The 10,222-nt window shown below is 27.6% G+C and overlaps 4 protein-coding genes across 4 annotated transcripts; 3 read left to right on the top strand and 1 right to left on the bottom strand.

The window, feature by feature from the left end:
* Positions 1–258: 258 nt before the first annotated feature.
* Positions 259–1,103, top strand: LOC122527266 (active regulator of SIRT1-like). Its single transcript, XM_043651278.1, has 4 exons — positions 259–432; positions 511–600; positions 670–818; positions 893–1,103. The coding sequence occupies exons 1-4, from the start codon at positions 369–371 to the stop codon at positions 1,013–1,015; spliced, it is 426 nt and encodes a 141-aa protein (XP_043507213.1). The 5' UTR covers positions 259–368; the 3' UTR covers positions 1,016–1,103.
* Positions 1,104–1,476: 373 nt separating this feature from the next.
* Positions 1,477–3,838, top strand: LOC122527265 (nicotinamide riboside kinase 1). Its single transcript, XM_043651277.1, has one exon. The coding sequence runs from the start codon at positions 1,649–1,651 to the stop codon at positions 2,234–2,236; it is 588 nt and encodes a 195-aa protein (XP_043507212.1). The 5' UTR covers positions 1,477–1,648; the 3' UTR covers positions 2,237–3,838.
* On the bottom strand, positions 3,270–5,310 carry LOC122527259 (COP9 signalosome complex subunit 3). The gene is made up of 4 exons (XM_043651271.1): positions 5,179–5,310; positions 4,500–4,760; positions 3,696–4,420; positions 3,270–3,616 (listed from the first exon to the last, which is right to left on the bottom strand). Exons 1-4 carry the CDS (start codon positions 5,231–5,233, stop codon positions 3,320–3,322), a joined length of 1,338 nt encoding a protein of 445 aa, XP_043507206.1. The 5' UTR covers positions 5,234–5,310; the 3' UTR covers positions 3,270–3,319.
* A 340-nt stretch (positions 5,311–5,650) lies between these two features.
* LOC122527256 (dynein regulatory complex protein 11) lies at positions 5,651–9,755 on the top strand. Its single transcript, XM_043651265.1, has 10 exons — positions 5,651–6,350; positions 6,427–6,637; positions 6,813–7,090; positions 7,184–7,493; positions 7,586–7,870; positions 7,996–8,240; positions 8,319–8,606; positions 8,708–8,800; positions 8,912–9,029; positions 9,100–9,755. The coding sequence occupies exons 1-10, from the start codon at positions 5,847–5,849 to the stop codon at positions 9,213–9,215; spliced, it is 2,448 nt and encodes an 815-aa protein (XP_043507200.1). The 5' UTR covers positions 5,651–5,846; the 3' UTR covers positions 9,216–9,755.
* Positions 9,756–10,222: the final 467 nt, after the last annotated feature.

Consider the following 10,222-nt stretch of genomic DNA (forward strand, 5'->3'; position numbering starts at 1 on the left):
AATGATCTTTTAATTATCTTTTTGTTAATTAAAAATGATTAGTAATCTGTTCAAAAAATATGACTAATAATCCATATATAAAATATTTTTAATTAATTCATTTATTTTATTATTTATTTACTTTTAATAAAAAAATATTTGTCTCACAAAATAGAAAAATTAATAAAATATTTATAAAATTTTAAAAAATATAAAGCCAAAAATAAAAAATTATTTAGTTTGGAGATATTTATTAAATATGCTATACAGATGGCATGCTTATAGTCCTCTCTTGATTCTATTGTATTGAACATAGATATATATCATGATATTCGCAATTGATATTTTTATATGATACATAAAAAAAATTGATTTAATATTTTATAAAAATGTCAAATTCACTTGTACGGAAAGGTCTTGAAATACTGGGTTATGAAAACCATGTAAAACAAGGTATTTTACTATTTACTTTAATTTGTATAGGTTACAAAAGTATATTTCACGTTTCATAAAAAAATGTTTATTTTACAGAAAAAAAGAAACGAAAACACATAAAATATAAAGGTTCACTGGATCTAATCCCTTCAAAACACAGAATATTATCTAAAACCGATAAAACAGGTATTTATCATCTCCAAAATAAAATGATATAAACGATTGTTTATCAATTAACCAAACATATTTTTAAAGATCTCAGCACAATACTTGGACAATCAAGCAGAGTAACTGTTTATGAAACTCAAAAAAAGTTAGCTGCACAAAAAGATCTTACTGATGAAAATGTAGAGAGACTTTTAACATTTAGTAATAATCGCATCGATCCAAATACAACAAACAAGGTATTCGATATTTTCATAAATTTTTAAATTATTCATAAAATAAGTTCTGTTAATTAAAAAAATTTTTACTTTAGTTATTAACTAGAGCTTTGAAGAAGAAGTACGTTCCTAAAGAAAAGAAATCTAAAGAATCTGAAACTACTGCATTTACAGAAGAAGATTTTAAGAAGTTTGAGAAAGAGTACATAGATCAATAATTTTACATGTTTTGAATTATATGTTAGGCATACGAATTAGTAAACTTCACTTATTATATCATTGTAGAAATACAAACATTTATTTGTATTTCATCTGTAAAGCAATACCATTTTTTATACATTTATATATAAATGTTTAATCTACTATAAATTGAACATAAAATGTTTAACAGCGATCGTAGAAAAGGTAAAGTGACATTAATTGTGACTTCCTTTTTATTTCTCTATTATACTGTATGGATCATTGGTTTACCATTCATTGATGATAACAGAATACGATCATTTTTTGGTTCTCACAATATTGCATTAATAGTTCCTGCAGTTTCTGGTTTGTGCTTCATTGGTGGATTAGTATTATTTACAATTTATCATGTTAAGCCGTATTTTTCTAATATTAAATCAAATAAATCTCATGAATCATAACATTTATTTTACAAAGAAAATGTAAATAAAAAAACCTTATTATATATTGCTAACTAAATTGTGTTGAGAAACACTGACTCACTTTATTTAAATTAATAATAAAGATAATGAACTTATATAACTAGACTACTATTATCTATACTTTTCATATATCCATCTAGTTCAAGTTAACCTATTCTGAATTATAAGTAAAATTACTAATAAAAGAAAATGTCTTCAAAGAAATGGTTTATAGTTGGTATTTCGGGTGCAACATGCAGCGGAAAAACTACTTTGAGTAATCAACTTCAGAAGGAGTTGAAAAATTCAGTGGTAATACATCAAGATAACTATTTCTTGCCACAAGATGATCCACGACATGTAAAAATAAATGAGCTTAATCATTTCAACTGGGAGTTGATAACCAGTATGGATATGGACAAAATGTATTCAGATATTTTACAATTAATTGAATCGTCACCAAGTAAAGAAAGTTCTTCAGAAACAATTGAGAATATATTAATACTAGATGGGTTTTTGCTTTTTAAATGTGAGGTTATTTCAAATTTATGTGACCGTAAATATTTCATAACATTAACAAAAGAAGAATGTTGGGAAAGAAGGAAAGGAAGAGTATACGAACCACCAGATGTTCCTGGGTATTTCGAAAAAGTAACATGGCCAGAATATGTAAAGCATAGAGACGAATTAATAAAAGATAATGATTTTTGTAACACGACAACATTCATTGATGGTTCTAAAAGTAAAGAAGAAATATTTCAAATGATTTTTACGGAAATAAAAAAATTATTATCGTAAAATCTTAATTATTATTACATATAAAAAGAAAAACACTTAGAACTATAAAAAATAAATAAATTGGTTTTGCATATTTAGCTATCATTTAACAGAAAGATGATGATGTTACAAACATTAGTTCCAAAAAAAAACATTCGTTATACATTCCAATGTTTCAATATTTAGAATAAGATATAACTAATATTCTGAAATATTTTCTGTAATAATCTCTAAATCATTTATCTTAAATATTTTTTTGTTAAATTTGAAATAAAGTAATTGCAATATCATACATTTTAATTCTGTATATTAAATTTCCTATATAAATGGACAATTGCTTTTTACTGAGCTGAAGAGCTTAGTGTACTTACCTGGCACAATTGTGTATTGAACGATTTCTTTTTTTTTTTTTTTTTTATAAATGATAAGTACATTTCTTATATTTCTTCACTTTTCTTTTTGTGAGAAATGTATGTACATATGTCATTGTTGCATTATCAGAATTGATGAATTTTTATGAATTTGAAAATGCCCATATATGAATAAAATGTGATTTATGTTAAAAATGTGATAATTTTGCAGCTATGTATCACAATATTCTAACTACAACATGTACAATTTCTTTGTTGCATTGCATATAAAGCCTGCTTCAGATGTTAAGTAATTACAAAAGAAATAATTTTAAATTCCATTCTATGCATAGTATATTTTGTACAAAAACTAATGATATAAGGCTTAGAAAATAAAGCATATTTAAATTAGTAACTCCTCACAGACGCTTTATAACTTATAGCTTATCTATCAGCCTTCAGTTTTAGAAAGATCCAGAAAGGATACATGTGTGATTTACTATAAAAAGGAAATTTTTTAATTTTTCATATTTTTTGTTACTTTTATCATTTTAATAGCAATTATAATTCCACATAATGATAGATAGCAATGTTCTTTTTATTTTGTACAAAATAGATTATGTTTAGCCAAATTTTGGATATTCATTTTCATCCAAAACAGGCTTCTAAGTCAAGTTCAAGTCTCTGCTTTCAACAAGATTTGCTTCGGTTTTTCTCTTTTTTAATAAAGATAACGCACAACGACGTGTATATGTTACATGGAATAGGTGCTATGTTTAGATTGACCTTGCACATTTGTTACATTTGTTGGAGCAGGTCCAGGTGTCTGATCATCTTGATCATTCTGTCCACAAGCTTTTCGAACATATTGTGGTGTAAGAACAACTTCTTCCTCCATTTCAAGAACTCGTTTGTCCAGTTCCATACATGCTGCCATTTCCTTTTCTAATTTTGCCAACATCTGTGGTGAATTGTATTTCTCTGGATCATCGTGAAACACCACCATACCATCTTTTTGATTGATTGTTGCAAAAATTTCACCATCCTCTATCTACAATCATAAACATAAAATATCTTTAACAAATATCTGTATATACATTGTTTTAGATATAAATAAAAAATATATTTACCATGTTTAATATATATTTTTCTGCATCAGCAGGTCCAGATAATTGAACCCTACTAGCCACATCACTTAAACTAAGAGTCAAAAAAGTTTTTGTCAATCTTTGTATATTCTTTTTATATAAATAGCTGAGCACTTGTTTCACCAGTCCCATGTTGTGATCCCTTGTAAACAGTTGTTGATATTTAGTGATAATATTTTGTACCTCTTCGCAACTATTCATTTGATAAGCTGTAGCCAATTCTTGATACTGTTGTCCCAAAGGTTTCATGTACCTATTAACTACTTGACTCGTGTATCTAGGTAAATTTAAAACTTTCCCATGCAAAATTAAAGAGACCAGAATATATTTCTTGTAGGCCTCTAACATAATGTAACTAACTGCCAAGGCAGGTGTTGTTACACACACTTCGAAAAAGTACAATGCTCTATCATAATTCTTTAATGCTGTATATATCATACCACCATAATAATAATAAAGTAAAAAGTATTTTGAATCAAATTGTCCTTCTTCTTGACTGATACCAGTAATATCTATATCAAGAAATTCAAGCGCTGGCTTGAAACACTTAGACAAAAGACAAAGTTGACAAAGATCAGCATGTATTGAAGTAAGCTGGCTATCAAATAATTGTATTTTACGTATTGCACGGCATAATAGCTCAATACCACGCAATGGTATTTGTAGTTCAACTAATGTTTGAGTAAATAAGTGGCATAATTCCGCATCTATAATGTAAATAATGCAAACAAAAGATAAAAATTTCTGAATATTCCTGAATAGAAAGAGAGAAAAATAAGAACTTACATATATCAGAAGCAAATCTAACTTGTTCTCCATTACAACCAATGATAAATTCCTGAACTTGATTAAATAATGGTTTATAAGCATCGACATTGTTCGCACCATTAGGATTAGGCAATGAAAATTTCACACATAATACTGCCAAAATACCTAATGAGTGTTCTTGTAGATTTAGAGTTTCCAAAACATTATCTAAATGCTGTCCATTTTTTATAAGAACATCTGTACTTTTAGTTATTATCTCAGACAGCTCTCTAAAATTACCTAAGAAATAAAAGACAATTGAATAATATTATTTAATAATTATTTCAGAAAAATATTATAATTTTATTTATACAATGGAACATTGCTTTAACGAACGCATATATTTCTAATATGTATTTAATATTAAAAATTTTAAGAAAAAATCTTATACGGTTCTTGTGACAGAGAAAAATTATGATTTAACACCTAAGATTTGGTCACAAATATGCTTAATATAAAAACCAAATTTTTATATCTGAATAAAATCAAAATATAGGAATCTGTCAATACTGCAATAAGAAAACATTATGAATTCAAATCTTATTTTTTTGAGGAAAGCATCATTTCAGAGTAACGTAGAACATTTTAATAATTTTTCAGGATTATTCTTGGAGGTTAGGTTTACAAGAATGTAAGGAAGATCGAACATCTATCGTACCTTGTTTTGAGAGCGTCCGCACATTATTTACAAATTGCTCCAATGCCGACGCCATTATTGCAAATACTTTCTTCTCATCACCACCTTTAATCGGTGATGAACCGTATTTACAGAAATTATTTTCGTGAATAAGCGATCACTTAAGATGACGTTTTGAAACAGGCAGCCGGAATGCTCTGAAGCATGTTACGAGAATAGCCGGTTGCATCGAACTCCCTCTTATGTTACATTCAACACACTATTTGAATCGAAATATAATATAAAGTACAAATATACCTTTCCTATAAATTTGGTATAATTATCCTATACCAATTTTTGAATAAGATCACATAAATATGTTTTGTATTTATGTATTTATTATTTCAAAATAAATGCTACTTTCATTTGATATAATTGTGCTTAGATACTTAGATAAAATAATTATATAAATAATTAGACACACTAACATTCGTAAGAAGATAAAACTGTATATAAGTATAAAATCTCTTTTAAGTAAGATTTTTTAGAACTATGCATAGTACTAGATCAATTATTGGTTGCTAGGATATCAATAATCTCTAACAATCACAAAGACGAATAAAGCAAAGTGTTTCCCCATATTGTCGTTCGATTTAATTTTCAGTAATTTTATTTTTTTCGTAAAAAAGAAAAGATCTGATATTTTGATCATGTCAAGTGTGACGTACAACGAGCTTTGGAAAAATGCGCAAACTGATCTGGAGGAAGTCCTTCAAATCGATACAAATTTACAAAACGCTAAACCGCAAAAAGATCGTAAAAAAGCACATAACACAGTTTCAGAATTATACGTAAGGTATATTTTAATCTGTAATAAATTAGAACTGTGTTACGATCAAGTAATTCAACCGCAAAAGCGCATATTAATAAAACAATTGTTGATCTCGTGTCTTGGTAGAATTTTGGAATTGAAACATGAGTTAGTCGAGATAGATCTTTCAGAGTATAGTTATTTCGATGATATTTTAATAAAATTGAACGTTACTCCGCAAGAAGCTGAGATTCGGGTTCCGAGATTTTTTAGACGTGAATGTTTACAAGAAATTGTCGAGAAGCGGAAATATATAGAAAATACTCTAAAAAATATAGGTGCTTTGGATGAAATTGTTGTACCAAAAAAGATGACTGAATCTGAAGCGATAAGACTTATACAGGTGCGAATGACTTAAATCTAATTTAAAAGTAAAATTATTGTATGTATTGTTTAAATATTACCTGTGCAAACATCAGGCTCATGAGCGCGCTAGACAAGGTCGATTAAGATTTCAATTTATGAAAGAAATTCGTCAAATAAAGGATAAATCCGTGATTAAAGCAGAGGCAGAAATGAAAGACGAATCGATCGAAAAGGCAGCTGTAATAAAAATTCAAAAAGCTTGGAGAGGATACGTGACTAGATGTAAAATTCGAAAACGGCGTCTCGAGGAAATGTTATTAATTGGTAATTTAATTACTATTAATAGATATATATATTAATAATATAGTTATATATATTTATAATATATATAATCTATAATTATATAAGCTATAAGTAAATATATACTATGTAAATAGTATATTTTTATTTATATATGTGTATATAATAAATATATAGATATATTTATTCATTTTCAAAGGTATGCTTCAACCGAGTCAAGAAATAACGGAAAGTGTCAGGCAAGTTGAGAAAGTTAGAGAAGAAAGATACGAGAAACAAGTTAAATATCAAGAATTGTACGAAAATTTGATGATCGAAGCTAGAGAAAGAATTCGTAAAGAGAAAAGCGCTATAATAGAAGAAAATATAAGAAGCGAAGTTCGAAACTGGGTAAACACTTATTTTCAACAGACAGGAAAAATTCCCGACTTGCCATCTGCTGAGAGTGGAGGCTCTAGAATTATATTTAGCAGACAGGTAAATTTAAATTAGTATTTTAACTTCAAGCATTTTGAGAACTAAATAACTTTGATGTAATTGAATTGAAGTAGTACATAATTTCTTATTTAGGGAACTGAGAGTACTATAAGTAAATCTACAGCAGTGTCATCAAAGGAATCCAAAAAATCTAAAAGATCAAAATCAAAAAAAGACAGTGATGCTGAACAATCAGAGGAGGAAACTGAGCAAGGTTTTAAGTCAGTACCTTCCAATTTTTTGTTGGATCTAGTACATGCTAATCAAGAATATCAAGAAGTATGGAAGAATAAAGATGAAGCAACGAATGCTGCTCAGTTACCATATTTAGACATGATAGAGAATGAAATAACTAAGGAAGTAGAAAATGAAGTACGAATTACAGTTGACCAAGCACTTAGAGGTAAATCTTACAATTACAGTTATAAAATATGAAAACAATAATGATGATGTTGTTTATTATAATTAAATTAATCAATTTTACTATATTTAAAGATGACATAGAAGCACTACAATTAGCACTAGACAGAGACAAAGGACTTAAAGGCAAACGTATTAAAAAAGCTCAAAAAAAAATTCGCCGCAGTGGAAAAAAGAATAAAAAAAGGAAAGAAAAGGATTTGACACCTGATAGAACAATAGAATCATTATTTGAAGAATTACTAATTCAAGGAATTATTAAGCTACATAGAGAAATTCCCCTTACTAGTTTTCAAGGGGAAAAGTCTTTTATAAATTATAATTTAAGAGAAAAAAAGAAGGATCCTTTACCAGCACTTGGTTAAGTGTTTCATAAATCTGTTGTATACATGTTATATTTCTTAATCAAATTTTAGCTTTTTAAGTACTTTTTAACTAAGAATATAAGTTCTTTAAATCTAATTATTCAAATGTAAATGTAATAGGAGACATAAGGCAACTGATAATTGAATATTGTATACTTCCATTGGGAAACAATACTCTTAGAGAACTTACACCTCTAATCAGATCAGTGTTAATAACTGGTCCACGTGACAGTGGCAAAAAGATGTTAGTAAATGCAATTTGCACAGAACTTGGAGCCACTTTATTTGATATTACACCAGCTAATATTGCTGGAAAATATCCTGGAAAATCAGGATTAATTATGCTTATACATTTAATATCAAAGGTATGTTAAAAAAGAAAAATAGAAATGATTAAATGAATTAAAAAATAAATATTTATTTTAAATTCTCTTTACATGAAGCTATCACGTTTGCTCCAACCATCAGTGATATTCATGGAAGGAGCAGAGAAACCATTTGTAAAAAAGGTGTCAAAGACAGATAAAACTGATCCAAAACGTTTAAAAAAAGATCTTCCCAAATTAGTAAAAAGTATTACAAATGAAGACAGAGTTATCCTTATAGGAACTTCAAATTCGCCATGGGATGGAGATCAAAAACTCTTATATCAAACATATGATAAAGTTATATATATTCCTAGACCAGATTATGGATCTATGTCTCTTATATGGAAAGATTTATTATATAAAGTATTAATTTTTTTATTAATTTATAAATTACGATATGCGTTAATTTTTTTTTTAATCGAAAAATATATTACATTTAAATATAATATATATTATATTCATAGCATCCCGGAATTAATAGACAATTCGATACATCTGTTATGGCTAAAATTTGTGATGGTTTTACTGTTGGCACAGTATTAACGTCTATTAACGAGGTAAGTAAAGATATTATTCTGTATCACATTAAAATACAAATTTATACATTGTGTTATATATAAATTTGTTTTAATAACAATTTTACAATTTTACACATGGTTGTATAATAGGTAATGACTACAAAGCGAATAGTACAATTAAGAACTCATCCGTTAACACATGGAGAATTAATAAACGCGTTAAGTTTCAAAGATACAATTTTTTGCGAAGAAGAAGATACGTTCTTAGGTATGCGTACCGCGTATAAATATATATGTATTTGCAAATTATAAATATGTGTATATTTTAATTTTAACAGCATGGCTTTTAAAAACACCTATAAGCCGTAAAAAACAACGAGTTTTTGAACTTGAGCTTCAAAAGTTGGAAGAAGCAAATGAAAAGCTGAAAAAGAAAGGAAAAAGATCTTTATAAATAAGTGCATTTGTATTAATTAACAAAAGTTATAAATGATAAAAAATCACGTTAATTATGTGAAATAATTATTGCTCTTTGACTCAAGTTAAGTTAAAGAAAAATTAATTACACAAAAGAAATATTCCATAATTCATCACCATTCATTAAAGTTAATCATCAAGATTGTTTTCTTTTTTATCGATTTTTCATTCGATATCAATTTCTACCAATATATATTGACTAAACTGAGACAAGTTAATAATTGTATGATTGTATGATATTGTATTTTATTTATTTCTCTTTTTTGTTACTGGTCACTAAGTTGTTGCAAAAATGCATGCAAAATCAATTTACGTAAGTAAAAGTAAACGCAGCGTGACCACTGTTTACGTTCGAAACCGGTTTCAAGTATTAGTTTAAGTAAAAAATGAGTTTGCCAGCTACATGACACGAGCGTCAAACAAAAATGACCTTACAAAAATGTTTATTAGCTTTTCATTCTTTTATCAAAATAGCGTGACAAATAAAAAAAAAAAATCTAGAATTCTATGTATATAGTATATATTATATCGCAATCTTTTTTTTTACTGATTATACATAACATTTGATAACATTTCGCAATTAAAGGTTTTCGCAATAACTCGACACTTTTGAATTAACATAAAAACTAATTTTTTTTTCATGAGAAACGACAATAGTTCGTGCCCTCGCATTAAAGTGATAAGAGATTCGAGATTTGATTTTCATGGTCATTTTGTAGTTGCGTGTTAACTATATTCTATAGTTTTGTCAGAAAAAAAAACTATTACGAATATTATTGTCACATAATCATCTTTAGTAACGTAAGTCTTGAGTTAGAAGAGCGACAGAATTGCAATGTGGTATGTTTTTGTTCATGAACATCCTTTTGTAACAAAGATAACTAGAGTGACTCCGTTTGCTTTGGATCGTGGTACAAAAGTCTCGTTAAGTCTAAAGCTATATCTTGTGTTTCTTTCTTCGGGTCACGTGATATAACACGTGGC

Source organism: Frieseomelitta varia, unplaced genomic scaffold, assembly GCF_011392965.1.
Source record: "Frieseomelitta varia isolate USP_RPSP 00005682 unplaced genomic scaffold, Fvar_1.2 scaffold_214, whole genome shotgun sequence".
Taxonomy (NCBI): Eukaryota; Metazoa; Arthropoda; class Insecta; order Hymenoptera; family Apidae; genus Frieseomelitta; species Frieseomelitta varia.

What these genes read in the sequence shown, in the direction of transcription:
- LOC122527265 (XM_043651277.1), top strand. Translation starts at nt 1,649, where the DNA reads ATGTCTTCAAAGAAATGGTTTATAGTTGGTATTTCGGGTGCAACATGC.
- LOC122527256 (XM_043651265.1), top strand. Translation starts at nt 5,847, where the DNA reads ATGTCAAGTGTGACGTACAACGAGCTTTGGAAAAATGCGCAAACTGAT. An exon ending in AAGCGATAAGACTTATACAG is followed by an intron (nt 6,351 to 6,426) that starts GTGCGAATGACT and finishes TGCAAACATCAG; the next exon opens with GCTCATGAGCGCGCTAGACA. An exon ending in TATTAACGTCTATTAACGAG is followed by an intron (nt 8,801 to 8,911) that starts GTAAGTAAAGAT and finishes GTTGTATAATAG; the next exon opens with GTAATGACTACAAAGCGAAT.
- LOC122527259 (XM_043651271.1), bottom strand. Translation starts at nt 5,233, where the DNA reads ATGGCGTCGGCATTGGAGCAATTTGTAAATAATGTGCGGACGCTCTCA. An exon ending in TAGATTTGCTTCTGATATAT is followed by an intron (nt 4,421 to 4,499) that starts GTAAGTTCTTAT and finishes TTTACATTATAG; the next exon opens with ATGCGGAATTATGCCACTTA. An exon ending in AAAAATATATATTAAACATG is followed by an intron (nt 3,617 to 3,695) that starts GTAAATATATTT and finishes TTATGATTGTAG; the next exon opens with ATAGAGGATGGTGAAATTTT.
- LOC122527266 (XM_043651278.1), top strand. Translation starts at nt 369, where the DNA reads ATGTCAAATTCACTTGTACGGAAAGGTCTTGAAATACTGGGTTATGAA. An exon ending in TGAAAACCATGTAAAACAAG is followed by an intron (nt 433 to 510) that starts GTATTTTACTAT and finishes TTTATTTTACAG; the next exon opens with AAAAAAAGAAACGAAAACAC. An exon ending in ATCTAAAACCGATAAAACAG is followed by an intron (nt 601 to 669) that starts GTATTTATCATC and finishes ATATTTTTAAAG; the next exon opens with ATCTCAGCACAATACTTGGA.